General features: G+C 39.3%; 1 protein-coding gene across 1 annotated transcript in view; it reads left to right on the plus strand.

Annotated features, from left to right (window-relative positions):
• Positions 1-25,107, plus strand: part of ADAMTS6 (ADAM metallopeptidase with thrombospondin type 1 motif 6) — a 240,661-nt gene that overhangs the window by 206,520 nt on the left and 9,034 nt on the right. The window contains exons 22-24 of the mRNA XM_024578536.4: positions 7,088-7,292; positions 15,432-15,608; positions 21,755-21,911. Coding sequence (XP_024434304.2) covers positions 7,088-7,292; positions 15,432-15,608; positions 21,755-21,911 — 539 coding nt within the window. The remainder of the gene's footprint in view (positions 1-7,087; positions 7,293-15,431; positions 15,609-21,754; positions 21,912-25,107) is intronic.

Consider the following 25,107-nt stretch of genomic DNA (forward strand, 5'->3'; position numbering starts at 1 on the left):
CAAACTCAATGTCTGCCTAAAATATTTGACTCTCAAAGGGAAATATTCACTACTTGTCTCTTGAAAAGGTTCCTGCAATGGTTAGAAATAAGGATGCAGGGAGTCTAGAGTGATAGAAGTTTTTATTTTAAGAATTTTTAAATTTCATGCCTCCTTTTTCCAAATTTGATCACCATGTCTGTCACTCATTCCTTAAATTCCAGACATGGGAAAGTATAGAAATGTGACCTATGATAAGTATTATGAAGACAATATATTTGGGTTTTTTTTCATTTTTCCTCTTTTGCCAATTATATTTATTAGTGTATCTCAAGAGAAACTGAAAAACTATATAAAACAGGTGATGCTTAAAAACCATGGGCTAAATTTTGAAGTTTTCAATAACCTCAACATATTTTCATATAATTATGAATCTCTATCCATCAACTTAGTTCCCTGCCACTCAGGATTTTAAGTATTATGTTTGGCATTTGATCAGTCATTTAGGGCATCTGAGTGGGCCTGGTCACTCCTGTTCTATTTTGGCCTCAGCTTTTTCATTTGTTTAAGCTGAAATGCTATTCAAATGTCCTATGAAATTTCAATAGTTGGTCATTCCATCCCATGTATTTTAGGCTTGGCTATTACATGGGAGTGTGTGTGTGTGTGTGGGTGTGTGTGTTAATACTTTAAGGATATATTTGAACTAACATACATAATTAAAATTAAGTTTCCTATTGCCTTTTGATTTCTGAAATAAAAAGTTATTTATTAACTGTTTTAAAGTTTGAAGGTGAGGGAATGGAATTTGAAAAACAATGATAAGGAAAATGTAAGAAAGAAAATTTAGGCTGACAGTTTTCTTTTTCAGAAGAGCTAAAGAACATATTTAAAATATTACTCTTTATTAGTCCATTTTTTCCTTAGTTCCTTTTAAATATCTCTATTCTTTTGAATGCAGACCGTGAAGAAGGAAATGTTAATTCTTCAGAGTGGTTGTTGTATGTAAGATCCCAGTAGATGTTGGTATTATAGAGATAAAAGTCATAGAAAGACTACTGAATTCAGTAAGCCTTCAAATGGGTGTGGAAGAAAGGCAAGGAGATAGGTCTTTTCAGATGATATAAGAATTGTATTTTGTTTTATAGTGCATATTAAAAGATAAATTTTTAAGTGCAGATTAGTAAAAAAATATAAAACACCTATAATACTTATAATACCACTTTTAATACTTTGATGTCTGTATTTCCAGTCTCTTTTCTTTGTGTACATAGACATGTAAATATAAAAAGTGGTATAATAATATTTATGATGCTTTGTAGTCAGTTCTCAACATATTTTGAACATTAAGTATCTTCTACAGTGTTTAGTAGATATGTCATTGTTTATTTAAATTGGCTTCCCACTGTCAAACAATTTTGGTTGTGTCCTAGCTTTTAATCCTTTACAATATCACAGCATTAACCATTTTTGCTACTAAACCTTTGCTCTCTATAATTATGCCCTTATGCTACATGCATAGGAATAGAATTTCTGGTTCCAATGGAAATATATCTTGGTGTATCACATGCATTGTCAAATTGCTCTCTAGAAAGAACACATGGATGTGTACTCCCATTAATACTGTAAAAGAATGTCATTTCCCTGAACTGAAAACCCTGGGTGTTATTCCTTTAAAAACAATCTTTGACTATTTTGTAGAAAAAAAACCCCTTGGTATCTAAGTGCTGTTTTATTTAGTATATCTTGGATTGCCCATCAGGCTGAATGTTAAAAAATTAAGTCCAGTGACCGTTTTATTACATTTTTTTTGCTTTTTCTCTTCATAGCTTCATTTTTTATTGAAAATAAAGTCTATCTCATTTTTTGTTGAAGTTCTTATCATTTTGTTATTGATTTGTATGAATTCTTAATGTATTAAGGATATTAACTCTTTATCTGTGTTCCAAATAACTTTTTTAGTTTGTCATATGTTTTCCATATTATTTAAGGTGTTATGATCTATTTTTATTTACTAGAGTTTAAAAATATTATATAGAAAGACTATCAAGCATTTATTTCTTTTATTGGTATAATGTTTAGGAATGCCCTACCTACTCTTACATTATACTTTCAATGTTTTTTAATGAAAACTACTTTAACCTATCTAAAATATATTTGAGAAAAGGATCTATATTTATTTACAAATATTACTGTTTCTTCAATACCATTAATTTAAAATCCTATATGCCATTTTCTATCAAAAGCTATCATTTCAAATTGTGAAATATTTCAACTGTCTTTTAGTCACATTGGAGACTTTACAAGTATAGTATAGAAAAATAGAAAGCTATAAGATTTGTTGTATAAAGAAAATGATAGGAGACTATAAAGATAAACAAGAGACACTGGTAGAGAAATAATAATAATAACAATAACAATAATAATAATTTATTTGGAAGACCCTGAAAGGCCGGAGGAAGCCTTGCTGGGAAAACCAAGCGCTCAGAGCAGCTACTTGGAAGAAAGAGTAGTCAGACAGTGGGGAGACTCGGGACAGGAAGACAGCAAGGGCTCCAGAGACACTGAATGAAAATGGTGGAATTCATGACGAAGGCTGAAACAACTGGAGAAGGGGAAAGGGAGGAGTCCATACTGAAGAGCATGACTGACAGGAAGCATGACTGGTAGGAAACCACACCATAAAAAAGGAAGTAATGCTGAGCTGGCATCCAAAGAGAAAGGCCAAGAGTTCAGTTTTGACCTTGTTGTCTTTTAATAGCAAGAACATTTCTATGAATGACCTCATGTGAAGAACTCTTAGATACTGAATATTATTCCTGTGTGAAACTGTAGTTTATAAATTGCGAAAATCAGAAAGGTCAAAACAGTGGAGTGCTGTACATTGTGATAATAGTGTGATCAAGAATCAGAAGGCATTTTTAAGCAACTCTCAGTCTAAAAGGCAGTGTGCTTTGGAAGAAATGGTTCCTTTTCTTAAGAACACTAATTGGGCAAATTCATATAAAAGTAATTATAGTACAAGACAAAATATATAAAGTACAATGAGTGAGTTATGAACAAAAGTGCTAAAGGATTCTCAGACTGGGAAGAGATTTTTCCCCAGGGGCTGGGTTTTATTTAACGGTATCTTTTATGGCAAAATGTTTAACAATTATTTGAGTCATTGGGCCTCACCCAAGGACAACTATAATCAGTTACCTTTAGAAAAAGATTCATCACAGTCCTCTATAAAACTCCAAACTTTAAGACCAAGGGAGAATCATGGAAATCATTTTACAGATGAGAGTATGCTGATCTCCAGTGATGTTTTTCCCATTATTCCAGACATTACTAACGCTGTTAGTTATAAATCAAATGTCTGGTTACACTTTAATATTTCTAATTTTGTTTTATCAACACATTCTCAATTGCCACAATTTCAGAAATATTTATTGCATTGATTTTTTTTTAATTTAGAAAAATCTTGACTATGGAATGTTTAGGGCATAGAGGCTTCTACCTATGAATTTCACTCTCCAATTAGCTGAGGAAAGAGCAAATTTTCTTTTCCTTTTTTTTTTGCCAAGTTTTTGTTTTGAAAATTGTTCTAAAAATTATTTTAAAAGCTAAGAAAGTTTAAGTATCCTAGTAAGTAGTTAATAAGTTATATACTTGAATCTCTGATGAAAGATATTAATGTCAAATTCTGAAGATTTGTTTTTATTTTTCTACATGGTATTTATAAAAAGGGTTGATAACTAGACTCTTAACTCAGGGATAAAGGCTGGGACGTCTCAATATCCATCCCAACCTTTTATTTTCTCTCTTTCTCTCTCTCTCTCTCTCTCACACACACACACACACACACACACACACAATCCAAATATCTAATATCAGTTTATTTTCATGTGCTCTGCTATTTCCCTTTAAGGTAAAAAAGCAAAAATAACATTCTGATCTGACTAGATTATGATAAGTTGTTTCTCATCATAACCCAGGTTGGGGCAAAGTATTTTTATAGTGTCTCTCATTCTCTCATCCCATTAATACCACTCTTTGTCTTATTAGTGTGCAGATACTGCAGACCACATAACACAGGCTGCACCAAGCCACTCCAGCACGAGTCCCACTAATTGTTAATATCTAAAGGACAGGAGGGCACCTGTGAGGACGAAGGCAGTTCGACCACTGGGTCTTCAGCTCAGAAAGAAAGAGCCCCGGTAGTGTTCAGACTCTAATGATTCAGCAAGTGATGTTCCCAAAAGGATTTTTTTCTTCAGATTTTTACCACTGAATCTAGTGGAGGAAAAGAAAAGCAATAGGGAGGAAGTCATCGGAGGGTCAAATACATGGAGAATGAAGGTGGAGAAAGCAGTCTGTCTGAAACTGGACAGGAGAGTGGAGAAACTGAGATAATTAGATGCAGCAGTAGAATTGCAAAACTATTTAAATAACTAGTGTGTGATTTAATCCTTCAGACAGACATGGGGAAGGGATGATTTGCCGAGCAATAAAGATGCAATAGGAACTGAGTGTGAAGCCCGAAATCAGTTATAGTCAGAAGGGAAATCAGGAGGGTGGTTAATACTTTTACTTTCCTACATTCTGAGTTAAATGCTAGAGTGACACATCTCAGCTAAGACGGTTGGCAATAAAAGAGAGGACAAAGAATGAAAAGGCAGAGGTGGCCCTGACCTTGTGCAACAAAGACCAGCAACACCTCCTGAATCACTGCTGTTACTCTGGGCACCTGTGTTTAATTTGAGGGCCTTTATCCCTTGTACATTATGGGGCCTAATGAGATCATGGCTGGAGGTGGTATGACTGAACACTTTGTGGCTGAGTTATACACATTTCTGTTTTATCCCCTAATCTTGGTGATGAAATCACTGTTGCGAATTGAATCAGAGTTTCATTATGGCTGGCATGCAAGTTATTATTCTCAGTACACATTTTCCTCTTTACCAAAAATGGTACTAACAACTTGGGATCATGTTCATCTGTGGAAAACAAAACAGAAAGATGAAAACCACTTTAAATCTTCTCCGCAAAATGCCTTAGAAAAAAATGTTAATGTCAGATTTTTAAAATTCAGGATTAATTTATTATTCATTAAATCAATTCTAGGTAGAACATTTTTAGATTTTTGACAAGATATATTTTACATTGAGAAGCTGGTTAATTATGGTCTTCTAAATGCTGGTCTCTCTCTATAAGTAAAGACATTATAAATAATAATGAACAAAGGCCGTTGTGGCTTATTTAGCTAAATGCAGGCTCAAATTTAGGCTACTAGTACTCTGACTTCACTAAGGTGCTATCTTCCCCATACAAAACTGGCACAATGAGCTAAGCTCATTGAAAGAGTGAGAAATTTGTTCTTAAACTTTCAGAGTCTTCTCTCTCTCTGGGTAGTTGCCCACCCAAAAGCATGAGCATACCCACTGATGATAGTTGCCTGATTTATAGTCATGAATTGAATGAAATGTCTTGTGACTTTATGCTTGTGACCAAGAGTCTACTGTTTAGCAGTGTTAAAAGTGAAATTCAGTGGAAATAGCAACTGATGGGGAATCAAGTCCTAGTTCCATCATCGCTCTTCTCATGCCTTTGGAGAAAGGTTTTCCTAACACTGGGTTTTACTTTCTTCTTCTGTAAAACAATGCACAATGCCTGGAACACAGTAGGCATTCAGCATATATTTATTAAATTAAAAACAACAATATGTCAGCCTGGATTCTAGTTGGAAGTAATACAACTTCAATTCCAGCTAGCTTCAGCACATAAGAGGTTTGTTAGTTTATATAGCAAGGCTGAGGGAGCTGTAAAAATTCACCTAGCTTGACGAATGGCTAGAATCAAGGATCAAACACCATTAGGACTCTAGCTCCTCTGCATTCTTTCAAATCCCCTAATTCCACTTAACAGAGGACATGGCCACCAGCAGCTCTTACCTTTGTGACCAGAAAGAAAAGGGTACCCTGTGTTCTAGTCAAGATAAAAAAATTCTAAAGCCAAATTCTCATTGGTCTGATTTGGATCATGATTCAAAGCCCTTAGACCAATTACTGTGCCTCAAAGAGTGAGTCCTGCAAAAGTATCACTCACACACACACACACACACACACACACCCTGAAATTATATATATATATGGTCACTGATGACATCAAGGAAAAAGAGTCATATACAAATAAATGTGAGATGTTCATTTTGTTACGATATTACTGTTTCTTCCCACATTAGCTGTGCAGAAGCTACTTTTAGCAGTAAAGGGGCCCAAGCAAGAGATCTCCGCGTTTCCACAGAGCTGGCTCAAGGCTCTGCTCTCGCTGCAGGTGTTTTAAGACTGTCATGTCTTCAGGATGGGTACCTGGGCCTTCTTATCCCTGTAAGGATGGGAAAGGCCTTCTGTCTTCTACAGAGCCTGGCATTCATTTCTGGGAATCAGAACAAATCTCTAAGCTTAAGCATAAAATCTTCAATTATGGGAGAAGCTGCCTCAATGTAATAATAAAAAGAGGTGCTGTTGTATGTCAGACCCTCTGTTAGGAGCTCTCGGTGGCGTGCCGAAGCCAGCTAGTATTAGCTCCTAAGACCCTGCTGGTAGCATATCTTCTCTTTTCACGTTCACGGTGTCTAGGAGATAGCTTGAATGGTCCTTGTGAGGTGTTTATACTACAAAAGTTGGCTAACGCAACAAATGAGGTCTCCCTCCCTCCCACGAATAGCCAGTCATTACCATTTCCCAGCACATGACTGGCAGCTTCATATATTACCTTACTTAGTCCTCATGACAATCTCATGATCCTATTGGTATCCTCACTTTAGGAATTAATAAAAAAGGAGAAAAGTCAGAGAGGTTAAAAATTACAGAGCGCATTACTTACCTGGACGTAATTCTGCCTGCTCCAAAGCCCATGCACTACACTTGAAGAGGGAATTGACAAGAAGTTATCTCTTCCTTAGCAGTTCTTCCATTTGTCATTCGTCACATCGAAAACACTGAAATGTCAGCTCTTGCAGGAAAAGGATGTAGTCCATTGATAAAAGTGCCTTCACTCAGCTGAAAATCTCTGGCTACACTGAGGAAATGCTTTTCTGTGTTTCTTCCCCTTCTTGCTGCAGGTGGTTCATTGGGGATTGGTTGGAGTGTAGCAAGACCTGTGATGGCGGAATGCGCACACGGGCGGTGCTCTGCATCAGGAAGACTGGACCTTCTGAGGAGGAGACACTGGACTACAGCGGTTGTTTAACACACCGGCCTGTTGAAAAAGAGACCTGCAACAACCAGTCATGTCCACCTCAGTGGGTGGCTTTGGATTGGTCAGAAGTAAGGAAATCTGAGGCTGTGTGTTGTGAGATGTCTTAACTATTAACAGCAAAGCATTTAACATTAAGGACACCTGAGCATGTGAGCATCTTAGGACACAATGAGTAAGGACTGCCAGTGAACTTGGCCATGTTACATTTTATTGCTGATTATCAGGAAGTATGGGGTTTTTTGCGGGGGGGGGTGGAGCAAGGAAGTCAGTGAAAAACTAGTCTGATTCAAAGTAAGCCTAAAGTGAATTTGAAAAAGTATTATAGTGAGTACTCATGCAAGTGGTTTTTCTTCCTTATTATTTTTGAACAGCCTCACAAGCTCAGAGTCAGGCACATGTTATATCTTTTTTTTCCCTAAGTAATATTCCAGCCTAACTGCATAACTCAGACATGAATCTTTATCAATTATTATCACTTGTTATATATCTATACATACTTTAATTCCTTCTTTTGAATTGGGAGAAGAAACCTGAAGCTGAGGTTGTAACGTACCAAAAAGTCAAATTTAGATTTTATCATTACCTCCATTTAAATGAGCAGTGAGGAAGACCTAAGATAATGTTTTTCTGGCATATGTGTATATAAAAGAACCCAATATAATGCAGAGGCCTCAGAAAAATGGTCTCATGAAAAATGAGGTAAGAGGTAGAGTTAATTCTTAACTCCTCATTCTGCATGAGACATACACATATACGCACTGTACCATTCTCCACATTTCCCAAAGAAGAGCTGAGTCCTTCTGTAGTGGTGGTTAATGGGGAGAAGGATGGGTACCTGGTTATATAGCTAACGGTCGTGGTCATTCTTCTCGTTGGCAAAATAGGATGCATTTCCTGCTGAAAACATTGTGGTACTTGCTTTAGGTGTTTCCTGTAGACCTCATAAGTTTGTCAAAAAATAAACAAAAAACAAATTAAACATCGTTATTTAGAAACCTCTGAATGTAACTTTTCCCCCTGTGAATCTTACTGCTTGAGTGGCCTTATTTTGCTAGAGGCATGGGGCTCAGATGGACTGTGTTTAAGGTGGCCCATGGAAATGTAGATTTTGACCAGTTGTGGTTATCCATGGAATCTTTGGCAGGAATTAGGAGTGTTCTCCCAAGTTTCCTGGCCAAAGTCCAGCTTTAGTAATTACATTCTGCCCACCTAACTTTTATTTGTATTTCAATCAAATATAGAAATATTCTTGGTATTTTTCACTCAGTGGTTATGAAAAAAACAGTATGAATTCTTCTGTTCCCCAACAGTGGGTGAGTTAACTCTTAAATTCATTTGAAAGATAACATCCATTGATAAAAAATAGACATTCTACAGAGTTATACATGTTAGTACTTCAGTACCCAAGACTCATATAGAAGTCCATATATAGTCTTTGATTAATGATGGCAATTTTTTTTTTGAGAATTACAATGAGAGACCTGATGATTGGTGCAATAGTTTTACAGTTTCAGGTCAAGTCCATAAATATGATTGAGTTTTACTAAACAGCCTGGTATAGACACTATGGAGAATACAAAGAATTTATAGGGTTGAGAAAAGAAGAAATATCCATTTAACAACTAGAGAATAATATAAGACAGTATTTCATTAAACAGTGGATTGTGTGGCATAATTGTAAGTGACATAGAAATTCGGAGCTGAGAAGGAGAGAACAGACTGGAGTAGGATCGGATGGGAATTGAGCTGTGAGTAGAGGGAGCACAGGGTTTGGAGCAGGGAAGAGAATAGGGAAACTGGAGAAGGCATTTCTGAGAAGAGAAACAACTGAACAGAAACACAAAGACCCTGCAGGATTGGAGACAAGGGTTTGTTTTCAAGAATAAATGGATGGTAAGATTGAATAAAGTAGTGATAAGTAACAAGAAGGCTTGACTACAAAGCTGTGTACCACATCATTTTTCTACAAAAAGTGGAGAAAATAGACAAGTTCATAAGCAGAAACTAGAAAAAATTTCTACCAACCACTAAAACACCAAAACCTCCTCAATGCAGACTCATTTCACATCGGTCTCTTGACCTACATATTTCTGTATCATTATATTTTTATTTTAATATAAAACAACCCAATATAATCACCTTGAGAAATAGCTTATGTGTATTACTCTATGTTTTCATTCCAAATACCATTTTAAGGCTTTCTTCCTAATTCAACCTCATGTTGGTTGTAGTTATCCCACTTTTAGAATTTGGATTGTTATCTATCCCCTCTTAGAAGTGACCTGCTCGAGCTGCCTGAGGAAATATGTGCAAGCTAAGGGGGCTTTTAATCCTATTTCTGCTAGCTTCATTCTTTCTTTCTGTATTTGTTTATTTATTTATCTATTTGCTTATTTATTTATTTATTGTTGTGCAACTATGGCTGTCTCCATCCCCCCCACCACCATTCCCCCCACCTGCTATCTTCTTTAAGATAGCTGAGTCAAAGCTTAGGGGAAAGAAGTTGTGTGGAGGGCTTCAAGAGTACATGTTGGGACAATCACCTTGAATAACGAATTGGTGGCCGCTGATACCTCTCCACAGACAATGCAGGAGAATGATTCCAGGATAAGTGTTGCTTGAGCAATTCCCACCTCAATGGTCCTAGTTGGACACTGCCAGTACCATCATCTTCATCCTTTAGTTGGGAGGAAGGATAGTTCCCCCCCTTCAGTCTCTCCTGTGTATTTTCCGCAAGAGGGGTGCACTCTCACTTCCATTTCCTTCTGTCACCAGGAAGCCCACCTCTTTCCTAGATGGGTTAAAAAAAACAAGTGAAAATAAATTGCATTACATGAAATAAATGTCTAAGTAGCTCTGAGTAGCTCTGGAGAACAAAGTGAGAACAATGAGCCTGTTCTTCCCAGAGGAATGGAACACCTCCCTCTAATGAAAAAAGGAGGCCCCAGCAGACAGAAGAGCAGGCAGTGTTCGATCCCTTCCAGCTAGCTTTTGCAAATATTTCTCACAATATTCTTCTGACACGCCCATGAAAGCCTCCCTCCTCTTTCTGCCCTCTCCCCACTATCAGCTGTCTGAGCTCTGCTAATCACCAGGGTGAGGTTCAACTGGTGAAAACATGTTGCAGCAAGAGGAATGTACCCTTTGACCTTTTCCTTTTCATTGCCGGCTGCTCTAATATAAAATTTCCATTGTTGCAAGGCCAGGAACCGTTTTTCGTTTTCCCCATCGGTGAAACCCACCCGGCGCTTATGGCAAAGGAAAAAAGAAAAGCCAAATTACCTCAGTGGAAAATGGCTCTTCAGCAGCCTTTTGTGAAACTAATAAGCCACGGCTTCCTATTTCCTATCACCTAGCCTCAATCCTGGGGTCACCCGTGCTATATGTTGGACTTAAATGGTTTTCTGTTTTTGTCCTCTCTTGTCACGTAATTCTTAAAAGCACTGCTGCGCTCTGCGGATGGGCTCCAGCCATCCTCGACCTGTCTTTTGATGTGTCAGGATAGTTTCTCCTGACTCCCACAGAGAACCCCCAGAAAATGGTCTGTTTGGACTTGTTCTTGGTCAGGTGATGACTGACCTCATAATCAGTTGACTGTTAGGACTAACTTTTAGGTAGCCTTACTTAAGAAGGAGGAGGGGGAATCTCCCCTCAAGGGGCTGCGCTTTGTTTTGCATTCAATTTGTGATACCACCCTGTTTACTCCCAGGTTCTACCTTGGTACACAGCTAAGTAAATGGAACCCCCCTTTCCAGAGAGAACTCAGTCTAACCCCAGAACACTAACATTTCTATCCTTCATAAGTGAGAGCCGAATTGTTTTTCCTGGTGTGGTTTCAAATACTCTTTGTTTCTGAAAAATATGTTTTTGCTTCTTAATCATAGAACACAAAACGGAAACATAAATGCATCTCTCACAAAAATCCCTTCCTATATCCCACTGAGATGAAAACAAAAACAAACGGTCTGGGCAGATTTTAAACAGTTGTAATATTCTTATTGTATGAGTAAAAGAGAAAAACTACATAGGAGAAATAAGTTCACTGAAGAAGGTTGTCCACTGAGATGATATCTCTGCCTAGCTGCCTAATGATTTAGTATGAGAAAGAAGAGAATGGACTTTGATATTTATAACTCTACTTCGATATAAAAAATAATTTTTGTTACTGAACTAGTTAATTTCTGATTATTATTAATGAATTTTACTGCATACTCAAAAAGTGCACAAAAATATGCCCTTCACATGGGTATAGACTACGGATTACCTCTGAAGAAATCTTTGAAGCATTCATAATTAAGTTAATGCCTATCAATCATATACACAATCCTGGCTACCTCTTCCTTTTCTAGAAGTTTTTTGACAGCTAAATAAAACTGAGGCTGTCAGATGCATTACCATTAGCCAGAAAGGCAAAGATGCAATGCACGCAGGCTAAATAGAGCAGGATGAAGAAGTAAAACCACAAACAAGCTGAGGGATGTCTCTGCTTGAACGTCTCCGATATAAGGTCAGAAGAATTTGCAGGATTCGGTCCTATTTAGAATGAAGCTGGTCTACCTGGCATCCCTGTGCCTTTACTACTTTTTTTACAAGCAATTTTTAAACACTTAAGTTTATAATCATCCTTAAGAAGTACAATATTTGCAGAGACCAGAGTTGCGATTCTGGCTGCAGACGCGTCATATTCGTGGGGAGATCTGCAGGGCTCAGGGCTGCTGTATTCACTGAATCAGAACGTGGCGGAAATGCAGTTTTCAGTCATTGACTATTTGGAGAATCTAGTCGATTATCTCTCTGCTTCTGTAAAATAGAGTGTCATTGGCTTCTTCAGTGGAGTTTTGGCTGTAGTATTCTAAAATAATTTCTTGCCTTGTTAGAAAGTATCATCGTACGTTCAGTTTTGCATAGAACTGCAAAGACAGTTTGTGTGTTTGTACGTGTATCTCCCAGAGCTTTATGCTAGTGGGAACCTGCCATCTGGATTTATCTGCACCTCTCAGTGCTGCAGTTTCCCACCTGTAAAATGGGTGGGAAAATAGTATTTCATGAAGTTTCTATGAGGATTAGGTAGATTATGACACGCCAAGGACTTAGAACACTGCCTGACACACTAAATACGAGTTGCGTTCTCTCTTTATTCTTCTCTCTGTTATCATCAATGAATTTGTTTGTTTTGTCTTTGGTACCCTGGGAACTTCTCAGACACAAATGAATGAATTCTCCATCCTTGCACTGTCTGCCTCACCTACCTGTAAGCAGGACTTCCATGTGGGCTCTTAGGAAAGACTGCCGCAGTCTTCAAATAATGGCAGAAGCTCTTGCTACTAGGAAAAGATATTAGAGTAAGCAAGGGACATATGTCCCAGGCTTCCCTATACATATGATTGCTTTTAAAATATGAAAGGGGAGGGGTGTGGCACAAGTATATTTTTCAATAAATGTTCCCAATATAGAAAACTAATCATAGCCTCAAAGTACTAAAACTGAATACCCTATCCACCCTTTGTGTTTCCACCTGGATCCCTGAAGCCTGAAGTGCCCTCTATGCTCTCGTATTTTACCTTAGTTTATTTCTATAGGAGTGAATACCGATGTGTTCTCATGGCCTTGTTTCTGCCAATGCGAAGAGCCAAAGTATGGATCAGAGGCTTAGGATTTAGTTCCAGCTGTACCACTTGCTGTCTCTTTAACCTTGATTAAGTTATTTAAGCTCTCTTCATCTGTAGCAAGTCTCATGAACTTGTATAAAAATAATGTATTTGAGAGATATTGTAAGCTGTGAAGCTCCAGTGGGACGAAGCCAGTAGACTTACTATTATCAATAACAATATGAAGCGTTAAGAACGTGACAAGAATCCTCCCGGGCTTTGCTTTCTGGCGTTGCTGTGAGGCCAAGGGGACTAAACACAAGTGGGACGAGCTCGAGACCTGAATCGGGGTGATATTCATTGTACAGAATGCACGATGGCAAGATACGTTTGCACGTTGTTGCTTGAAATATGAAACGATAGGCCTGTTGTGAAGATTAAATGAAACTATGCATGAAGTACACGGTGCGATGCCTGCTATCCAGGACACGCTCGGTGGGCGTCGGCATCAGGTCTGCCACTTAACAGTTGCATGAGTTTCTATCAATGATTTATTCTAAGATTGTTTTTTTCATTTTAAAAACAACAGTAATTGCCATCTCACAGAATTTTCGTGAGGACCATGTAAATTATAGCACTTAACACTTGGTGTACACAGTGTGTGTTAAGTGGTCGCTGCTATAATTTTCATCATTAGTAACAGCTGTAGTAGACATAGCAGCAGCAGCATTAGCTCCGTGCCTGGGACTGGCCTAGCATTTAGCGTGGAGAGATGAATCTGAAGAAGTAAGCAGAAAATTGCTATTAGGGTATAGTAATCATATTTCAAGAGTTCAGTTTTTATCCTGAAGACAACAGTGAGCCAGTGAAGGGTTTTTTTTTTTTTCCACAAGAAGAGAATATAATTGAATGTGTGCTTTAGAGAATTGACTGGAGTGAAGCAAGAGCAAGAAATAGGAGACCAGTTAGAAAGCCGTTCCAATATTACTTGTAGGCAGTGCTGCTGTCTGTAGTAAGGTTGATAGCAGCGGAGACTGAGAAATCAACAGATGCGAGAGAGATTTAGGAGTCAAATTAATGGTACCTAGTCATTGATTATATGGGTAGAGTGAGGCAGCCGCTGGAAATAAGGATATTGATTTGTCTGTGAAAAGGAATAACGGGTCAGGAATTTTTCTCTGGATCCCTAACTAAAGCCTCTTCTGTAACCTTATTGGAAAGAACTGAATGTTATCCTCCTTCAAAATGCATCCTAATGACAATTTTTCCTAAGTTGGAGGAAATTTATTGTTATTACATTCATTGTGGTGAAGAGTGTTCATGGGATCCTTGATTTTCACCTAAAAAAATGTTAGTATTTTTCTTTCTTTCTATGACATGTACTGGGCTCAAGGATTGCTCCAGACACAGCCACTCCAGGGTGTGTAGTATCCATTAAGATGTTCCCATCCCATGACTAATACATCTTGGTTTACCTGATGGTGAATCAGAACCATCGTCTTTCCAGATAAAGGACAGTATGTATTTGTTGAGTGCTAACTCAAAGCCCTCTGCTGGATCATGAGGTCAGGGTGGGAGAAAAGGGTAGAGCAGAAATAAAATAATTTTAATGATCTTATAATCTGGTAGGGGTAAAAAGATAGGTAAATACATAATTATCAAATAGGCAGATGGTGATGAGGGGCATAGAATTTATAAATTCTACATCCTCTTTTTTGGTATTTAAACTTGTGTTCACATGCCTATCTCCTATGTAAAACTATGAACCCCTAGAGGTGTAAAGACAGTCTTTCATTTTTATGTCCCTTCCCCCTGTCTAGTTCCTATAGGAGATGTGAAAAAAATTTTTAAATAAAAGGAGTAGAAACAGGGCTTAAAATATTGTAGATAAGGTTCTCCCCTGGCTGAGAGAAAGTACAAATTTTAAGGAAGGGTTCAGGCATACAGGGGAGAAAGCTGGAGGACTTCAGTCAGCCACTATGTTAATTAACCTGGAAAAGACGTACATAAAGCTCTTTGTGACATAGGAAGAAGCACCTTTACCTTAGTGTGAACAGACTGATCCAACTAAACAATAATAAAATTCATTATGTTTAACTGATGGACAGGGAAAAATCCAGAGATTTTCTGTGCAATAAACCATCACCTGCGACCATGTGTTCATAGCCACCACACTGTAAGAATGCACATGTAAATCTACCTCTAGCTTGCTTCACAAAGACACGTTCTTGTGGTCTGCTAATAACATAAGAATTTTCTTCAGAAGGCTACACCCAACAAGTAGGAAACCAACAATTCCACATTCCAAAAATTAGCAAAATCTTATCACAGCTGAATGTGGCCAAGGATAGGGAGGAATTGAGGAATAAACCTACTCTCAATAAAAGAAGAAAATAAGTTAGCCAAGAAAAGCAAACTTTGGGCTTAGCTCTTAAAGACCTTAGGGAAAAAGATAAAAGTACTGCTGCTTAAATACTTAAGGAATTTTCATATCTGAAAGACTTTGCCTAGTACTTAGTGAGGGTATGTACTGTATGCCCTAACACATATTTACTCCGAGAACAGTCTCTTCGACTTTTCTTTACCATTGTTATTCATTAGTATTTCTTTCCTTTCCAGTGCACTCCTAAATGCGGTTCAGGATTCAAGCATCGGATTGTTCTGTGCAAGAGCAGTGACCTTTCTAAAACATTCCCAGCTGCACAGTGTCCGGAGCAGAGCAAGCCCCCTACCCGCGTCCGCTGCAGTTTGCGTAGCTGCCCCCCTCCTCGCTGGGTGACAGGAGACTGGGGCCAGGTAAGGCAGCTGCTCTGTGGGCTCCTCTGAAGCGGCACCTTGAGACACTTAGGCTCCTGACTGGCTCATTGTAAGGGCTCAGGAGATGAGCAACAACACATAGAAATCTAGGTGTAAGTTCTGGCCAAGATGGAGGCATAGGTAGAAACCCTTAGCCTCCTTGCACAATCCAAAGGAGGATAACAACCAATCTAAAATCAATAAACAACCACATGTGCCAGAAAATCAAAATGCATGGAACTCTGACAACCATAGAATTAAGGAAACAGTCAAACAGAACGACCAGACTGGTAAGGTGATGGATGGAAAGAAACCACAGTGAGGTGGCAGGCTGCACAGGCAGGACTTACTTAAGGGGAAACGGAGACTCAGAGCTGTCTGTGGACTACGGTGGTTGCCACGGTGGGAGAAACTTCCAGTCTTACAGGAGAGTTCGGTGAAAAGTGCTCTAGAGAGGAGCTGGGAAGCTGCATTGTTCCCTCTCTGGCCCCTCCCCCGGAGGCAGTGCTGCAGCACTGCAAAGAGGGTTGCCCCACCCCCTTACAACTTAACAGGGGCCCCAAAGAAATAGGGCCAAAACGAAAGAACAAAGCAAAAGTTCAGAAAGAGAGCTAACCGATGAGGAGATAGCCGATCTGTCTGATGGAGAATTTAAAGCCCTGGTAATCAAAATGCTCACAGAACTGATTGAACTTGGTTGAAAAATGAAAGAACAAATGAAAGATACCCAAAGTGAAATAAAGCAAAATATTCTGGGAACCAATGGTGACAGGAAGGAAACCAGGACTCAAATCAACAATTTGGAACAAAAGGAAGAAATAAACATTCAAATGGAACAGAATGAAGAAACAAGAATTCAAAAAAATAAGGAGACTTTTGAACCTCTTTGGCAACTTGAAACTTTCCAATATCTGAATTATAGGGGTGCCAGAAAGAGAAGACAAACAGCAAGAAATTGAAAACTTATTTGAACAAATAATAAAGGAAAACTTTCCCAGTCTGGCAAAGGAAATAGACTTCCAGGAAGTCCAGGAAGCCCAGAGAGTCCCAAAGAAGTTGGACCTAAAGAGGAACACACCAAAGCACATCATCATTAAATTACCCAAGATTAAAGACAAAGAATCTTAAAAGCAGCAAGAGGAAAGAAAATGTTACCTACAAAGGAATGCCCATTAGCCTATCAGCTGATTTTTTTAAAGAAACCTTGCTGGCAAGAAGGGGATGGAAAGAAGTATTTGAAGTCATGAAAGGCAAGGACCTTCATCCAAGAAGATTCTATCCAGCAAAGCTTTCATTTAGAATGGAAGGGCAGATGAGAGCTTCCCACAAAAGTTCAAGTTAAAGAGTTCATCATCTCCAAGCCCTTATTATATGAAATGTTAAAGGGACTCATCTAAGAAAAGGAAGATGAAAACTATGAACAGTAAAATGACAACAAACTCACAACTATCAACAAATGAACGTAAAAAAATAAAAGAAAACAATGAAAACAAAAAACTAAGCAATCAACTAGATCAGGAACAAATCAGAGAAATGGACATCACATGGAGGGTTTCCAGTAGGGAGGGAGAAGGGAGAAATGGGGGGAAGGTACAGGGAAGAAGAAGCATAATTGGTAGGTATAAAAGAGATGGAGAGAGATAAAAAATAGTATGGAAATAGAGAACTCAAAGAACTTATATATACAACCCATGGACATGAACCAAGGGTGGGGGAGGGTGAAGCTGGCAGGTTTGGGGGGCGGGGTGGAGGGGAATAAGGGGGAAAATTGGGAAAACTAATAGCATAATCAATAAAATATACTTTAAAAAAGAAAATTTAAAAAATTTTTAAATAAATAAAAGTTCATATACCTAAAAAAAAGAAAAAAGAAATCTAGATGTAAGGTGTGAGTGTGAAACAATTCACAAAGAGCAACAGCCACCCACAGACACACTTAGCTATATTCCTCCATACCTACACTCTTCTCTCACTTCTACCTTCCCCTTGGAGCCTGGCATTTTAACTTAAAATAAAAGTGAAATAATCTAGGTGGCCCAAGATTTGAACAAGCTACCAAAACTTTGAATTCTGTCCCAACTCTCTCAACTAATTCAAGAATAAACCATTTAACACCAGGGTCTTAATTTTCCTACTTGCAAAATAACTCCTTTTGACTTCCGGCCAAGATGGAGGCATAGGTAGACACACTGTGCCTCCTCACACAACCAAAAGAAGGACAACAACAAATTTAAAAAGAAAAAATAACCAGAACTGACAGAAAATCGAATTGTGTGGAAGTCTGACAACCAAGGAGATAAAGAAGAAACATTCATCCAGACTGGTAGGAGGGGCAGAGACGGGCAGCCAGGCAGAGAGGACTTGAGGCAAGGCGGTGGCTGGTGGAGTGGGTGGTCCCACATTCAAGTGTAGATAAACTGGGAGGAACAACTGGGGAGCAAGACAGACTGCACAACCCACGGTTCCAGTGTGGGGAAATAAAGCCTCAAAGCCTCTGGCTGTAAAAACCTGTGGGGGTGGTGGCGGCTGCGGGAGAAACTCCCAGCCTCACAGGAGAGTTCGTTGGAGAGACTCAAAGGGTCTTACAACATACACAAACCCACCCACCTGGGAATCAGCACCAGAGGCCCCAATTGTTTGTGGGTAGTGGGGGAAGTGACTGAAAACTGGCAGAGAGTGGAGCAAGTGGCATTGTTCCCTCTCAGACCTCTCCCCCACATACATTGCCACAATGCAGTGATGTGGGTCGCCCTGCCCTGGCAAATACCCAAGGCTCTGCCCCTTACTATGTAACAGGTGTGCTGAGACAAAAAAAAAAAAATATGGCCCAAATGAAAGAACAGATCAAAGCTCCAGAAAAAATAAAACTAAGTGATGAAGAGATAGCCAACCTATCAGATGCAGAGTTCAAAACACTGGTAATCAGGATGCTCACAGGAATGGTTGAATATGGTCACAAAATAGCTGAAAAAGTGAAGGCTATGAAAAGTGAAATAAAGGAAAACGTACAGGGAACCAACAGTGACGGGAGGGAAACTGGGACTCAGATCAACAGTTTGGAGCAGAAGGAAGAAAGAAACATCCAAACAGAACTGAATGAAGAAACAAGAATTTGAAAAAATGAGGAGAGGGTTAGGAACCTCCTGGACAACTTTAAACATTCCAATATCCCAATCATAGGGGTGCCAGAAGGAGAAGAGTAAGAGCAACACTTTGAAAACTCATTTGAACAAATAATGAAGGAGAACTTCCCCAATCTGGCAAAGGAAATAGACTTCCAGGAAGTCCAGGAAGCTCAGAGAATCCCAAAGAAGCTGGACCCAAGGAAGCACATACCAAGGCACATCATAATTACCCAAGATGAAGAATAAGGACAGAATCTTAAAAGTATCAAGAGAAAAGGAGACAGTTACCTACAAAGGAGTTCCCATTGGACCATCAGCTGACTTCCCAAAAGAGACCTTACAAGCAAGAAGGGTCTGGAAAGAAGTATTCCAAGTCATGAAAGACAGAGACCTACATCTAAGATTACTCTATCCAGCAAAGCTTTCATTTAGAATGGAAGGGCAGATAAGTGCTTCCCAGATAAGGTCAAGTTAAAAGAGTTCATCATCACCAAGCCCTTATTATATGAAACGTTAAAGGGATTTATCTAAGAAAAAGAAGAAGATAAAAACTATGAACAGAAAATGACAACAAACAACTCTCAACACCTGAACCTGAAAACCAAAAACAAACACAAACTAAGCAAACAACTAGAACAGGAACAGAATCAGAGAAATGGACATCACATGGAGGGTTATCAGAGGGGTGGGGGTGGGGGCGTGGCCAGGGAATGAGGGAAAAGGTACAGGGAATAAGAAACATAAATGGTAGGTACAGAATAGATAGATGAAGGGTAAGAATAGTATAGGAAATGTAGAAGCCAACGAACTTATATGTATGACCCATGGACATGAAATAAGGTGGAGGAGGGGGATACAGATGGGAGAGGGTTGCAGGGCAGAGGGGAATAAAGGGGGAGAAATGGGACAATTGTAATAACATAATCAATAAAATATATTTAAAAAATAAAAAATAACTCCTTTTAACCTCACATAAAAGATATGGGGGTATTGACTGACAGTCTCTGAAATATCATTAATACTTACTCTTCAGTGGATTTTTCTGTTGGAGACTATGCATTGGGAAGCAAGTATATAAGGCTTTTTGTATGTATTTTAATATTAGACTCATTTCCAGTTTATGTCCCAATTCTTTTTCTTTTCTTTCTCACTTTAAAATTGTGTTATCTTGCTGAAGGCACCTTAAATCCTTTAAAAGCAAACTAGTATTTTTGGATAGAAGGAAAGTTAAGTATTGGGGGTTTTTGTATGTCAAAAAGAGAATCTATTAGGTTATGTTAAAAAATAATGCACTTCATAGAAGCAGTTTCCGAAAGTCCGACCGAAGTTTAGCATGGCCGGAGCACCATGGTTCTGTCGGCCTCTTTTTTCACACTTTGGAGCAGGCAACGATTTTCAGTCCCCACTAAGTCGAATAAATACTCTTGCTTGGCCCTGTTGGGAGACAAAAGAAGTATGATCATAAAGTAATTAACATTTGCATTTGTGTAATAAACAATGAAGAATTTGGTTTTATATAATAGTATTTAGTTTAATTTACAAAGTGGTCACGAAGAATGCACGTGAGCACGTGTGCAGTTAAATGTCCCAGTGTAAAAGTGTGACGGTATCGCACATGTAATGGTACTATGCCATCAAAGAATCAGTACAAACATGCTCTCATAATTTTTATTTAAACCAGGTAGTAATTCCTTTTTTATACATTCTTCATTGTAATGCTCTGTTAAGTCTCTTTGAAACTTCTTGTGTATTCTGTCTGGCTGGTGTGGCTCAGTGGATTGTGCACCAGCCTGAAAACCAAAGGGTCACCGGTTCACTTCCCGGTCAGGGCCCAAACTAGTCCATCTATCTTTCACACATCGGGATGTTTCTGTTTCTCCCTCCTTTCCCATCTATCTAAAAATAAATAAATAAAATCTAAAAAAAAGAGAGAAAAATTTTGCTTGTTTAGTGATTTCACCAAATTTACAATTATCAATTTGAGATTATACTTTTAAATGTCATAAATCCTTTTCTTCTCATCTATATTTTAAATTCAGTTTCTTAAAATTGAAATTAACCACCAAAAAAGCAAAGATGCCTTAGTATATTTTTATAGTGTATTTATATGTTATTCTGCATTTAGAAACTTAAAAGTGCCTATGCATATCCTTGCAAGTCCCGTCTGTGCTTTGAGAGTTTTTGCAAACAAAGTCAACGGGGCTTCAGTTTGTTTACCTTGTAAACATCACCGTGGCCCCTCTTGGCACCAGTTAGCTCCTCATCCCTTTGATCTCGAATCTCACAGGCTTTCTGGTATTCTGGGTGGCAGGCCCAAAGAATAGACCCAGCTTCACTCTTCAGCCTGCACAGTGCATGAGTCCCAGCTGAAACTAAGCCACTCAAAGAGTAACTTCAATTCTGAAATAACTAAATCCCTGAATAGATGAAAAAGGAGAGGGAGACATGCAAATTGGCTAACATGAGACCACTTCTCAGGTCTGTGTGGCTCATAGCACCTTAGAGAACCTGTGGTACTTATTTAAACTCTTTTTAGGAAAAACTGGCCCCGTCGCCAGGCCCCACAGCAGTCACTGCTGTTACACTGAACTAAGGTTTTGATCAGGTTCAGAGCACTAGTACCCCATGGGGAGTTTGCCCAGAGCCTATAATAAGCAGTGAGCAATAGCGATGTCTCAGCCCTGGATTCTCTGATTATTCTACTTCCTCACGAGGATTTTCTTACTATACTCCTTTTAGAGTTCACCAGTACTGCCTGGAACTGTTGGAATACTAGTCCAAGAAATCTTCATCTGACAACTTCTGGGAACTATGTTGCTTCCACTTTCTTGGGTATAAGCTGATCCTTGAATTTCCAAACCAATTCTCTCATAGAATGACCTAATCATACACTTCTCCAAGATGAACTATTCATGGGCTTTAAGCACTGATGTATGTGATGTTTGAAATGACATAGTATCTTTTTTACCTCCTGAAAATTGTTGAGATCAGTATTTTGTTTCTCTCTGTCTTTGGGTTTAGTGTTCTGCGCAGTGTGGCCTTGGACAGCAAATGAGGACTGTGCAATGTCTCTCCTACACTGGACAGGCATCTAGTGACTGTCCAGAAGCTGTGCGGCCCCCATCGATGCAGCAGTGTGAAAGCAAATGTGACAGTACCCCCATTTCCAATACTGAAGGTGAGTTTCCCAAGAAGAAGGAGCCTGTGGTCTCCAGTGACTCGTTTGTGCTGGTCCCTGGGGTTTGAAGGGCCCCATCAAACCAGTGTTTGTACAGAGCATTTATGAAAGCTGTGCATGTACTGGGTATGTGATCAGAGAACCTACGTGTTTTTCGGACTCTTCCACTAACTATGACCTTCTTAAGTGACTTAACATTTCTGGAGCTAAATTTACTAATCTATATAATGAAAGATTGGAGCAAATAATCTCTAAAGTTGTATCTACTCAAATGTGGAATGTGAAATGAACAAAATAAACTAACAAACAAAATAGAAACAGACTCCCAGAGAAAAGACTGACAGCTCTCAGAGGGAAGGGTGGGCTGGGTGAAAAAGGTGAAGGGATTAAGCAAAAAGAAAAAAAACCTTATACACACAGACAACAGCATGGTGATTACCAGAGAGGAGGGGAGCAGGGGGAGGTGAAGGAGGGTAAGGGGGGATAAGCGGTGAGGGAAGGAGACTTGGCTTTGGGTGGTGAGCACACGATACAGTGTGCAGATGATGTGTTATAGGATTGAACACCTAAAACCTATATGATTTTGTCGACCAATGTCACCCAATAAATTCAGTGGAAAAAAAAAAGTAAATAGCTCTGACCCATGAGGCTCAGTTGGTTGGGCATCGTCCTGGAAAGTGGCAGAGTGAAGGTCGCCGGTTTGATTCCCAGTCAGAGCACATGCCTGGGTTGTGGGTTCGTACCCAGCTGAGGCACGAATGAGAGGCAACCAATCGATGTTTCTCTCCTTGTCTTTCTCCCTCCTTTCTCCTCTCTCTAAAAAGAAATAAAATCTTTAAAATAAATAAATCAAAATGAAATACCATCTTTCATTGGGGTCTCTATGGATGATACGGGCCACTGCCAGAACCTTGGGGCTTGTTTAAACTATAATACCAAAGTTTAGGAAATGATTCCTCTCCTAACATTTTGTTACGAAAATAATAAAAAGTTTCAAACATACAGTAAAGTTTAAAGAATTGTACAGTGAACACCCACCATCTGGATTCTAGCATTAACACTTTACTCAACTTGCTTTGTCATGTGTATATCTATCTGTCCATCCCTCAAGGTAATGGTTTTTAAAAGTATGCTCCATTTATTCAACCATTAATGCATTTACTCATCAAACATACCTACTATGTGCCAGGCAAAGATACTGTGAAAGGAATACAACAAGGTCCCTGTCCTCAGATGGATCACAGTTTAATAAGGGCGGCAACATGCAAACAAATACTTATCACAATTGGGCAGCAGTGTAACAGGGTGGAAAGAAGCTACAGGAGTCTACAGAGGATGGGGTAGCCAGCGGCAGCATCATGGAAAAGGCAAGCATGAGTGGGTCCCTTGGATGGGGTCACAGTTTGCCAAGAAGACATGGAGATTCTGGGCATTCCTGCCAGAGAACAAGAGTGTACAGGCACAGAGGCATGGAGGTTGCTCAGCAAGTCTGCTGTGGGCTGGCAGGTGAGCAGGCAGAGGAAATGAAGCTATAAAGAGAGAGAGAGGACTTGGGTTCGGGGGTCCTGTATGCAGTGGAAGAAAGTTAGGACTCTTATCTACGAGTTCTAGGAAACAAGTGAAGGAAATTGGGGAGTGACATGCTTAGGATGGCAGGAGTGTCAAAAAGCAGAGGGAGGGCCTTCTAGTGTGAGAGAAGAGTTAGCAAGTTGTTCTAAGAGTCCAGGCTGGAGATGATAAAGTCTTGAACTAAGGCAGATACAGCAGGGATCAAAAGGAGGGCAACAAATTGAAAAACAGGAGAATAAAATGGAAAGGGAAAAAAAAATAACCTGATGTACAATTAGACATAGGGCTGAGAGACTTGGAGGTATTCAGGGTGACTCCCAAGGTTCCATTATAATCATTAATGATGATAAAGAATTTAGGTATCTATAGGGAAGTTAAACACATTAGTCCCCCAAAGCCATAATAAAATAATGGAATTTGAATAAAATGTTTAAAAATAAAAAGAAATAATGGAGAGAGATTTAAGAAATGGGTGGAGGTGACGGTAGGAGAAGATCAGAAATGGAGTGTCACAAAAGTAAAAGCTAGTGGGAAGAAAATAGGAAGAGGAAGAAAGAAGATGAAATCTGCCGCATTCCACGTCCGCTTTAGTTTTTTTTTTTTAATTTCTGAAAGCCTGCAGCTAAAAGTTGAAGCATTATAGGCTTGATCTTGACAGACTGCCCCTGATGAGGGTAACGCCGCGTTGCAGCCAAGAGTGAATTACGGACATGCTGGGCATCACTGCATTTGAAATCCTGCTTGGAGTGATTTGTTAAAGTGCACCTGGCAGCCCAGACTGGCCTACTCGAGCTCACCTGAATGCCATTTTATTCATCTTTCTGCAGTTTCAAGTTCCCTTGTAGTTTATATGACGAGTCTTTTCAGCTGCTCAACTGCACAAGGCACCCTGTCAGCTACTATAATGATTCATGGTGTGTTGTGAGTTGGTCACCAACTCAGGAAAGGTGTGGCTGGTGTACATCGGTTTACCAGCCCTGCTGTGGAGCTGTGGCTTTGGTGGGTCTCAGTCTCCCTCAAGTAAATGACTCAAAGCAAGCCTAGGAAGCTCCGGACATCTCATAAAATCTCCAGAACAAAACAGCTACTGAATTTTGGTTTTTAGATGGCATCCAACGTATTAAAGTCAGTGAAGGGAATGGTGAAGGTGAAGACTTCGATTTCAAGAGGGAGAGGAAGACCCTTTTGTTCTTAGCCACTTTAAAGAGCTCATAATCCCCATCAGCATTCAGGTTCACATTCCTGTATGTCTGGTTTCAAGGGAGCTCTGGATTTGTGTTGGAATCATGTCACCCCAGGTTAAATATAGTTGGCATCCAGGGAATGAGACTAGGTAAGAAGCAGCTGAGAAAGAGAGAAAGAGAGAAAGGAGAGGCTTAGTCCATGGTGGGTTGAAATAAAGAAAGTTCCCTAGTTGGCATCACTGTTTTGAGGATAAAAAGTTAGTGTACTGTTCCCAATGCAATGAATAATATCAAGTTCCCAAGCAAAACTTATTTCATTCAGTCTGAATATGTACAGTGTCCAGGGCTCAAGTACGATTTTACTGGGAAAAGTACAGCTGAGCTCACATCCTCGCCTGTACCGCACGTGCACGCGCGCATGCGCAGCCTTTGTGGCCTCCTTT

The sequence above is a fragment of the Desmodus rotundus genome, chromosome 1, assembly GCF_022682495.2.
Source record: "Desmodus rotundus isolate HL8 chromosome 1, HLdesRot8A.1, whole genome shotgun sequence".
NCBI classification, from domain to species: domain Eukaryota; kingdom Metazoa; phylum Chordata; class Mammalia; order Chiroptera; family Phyllostomidae; genus Desmodus; species Desmodus rotundus.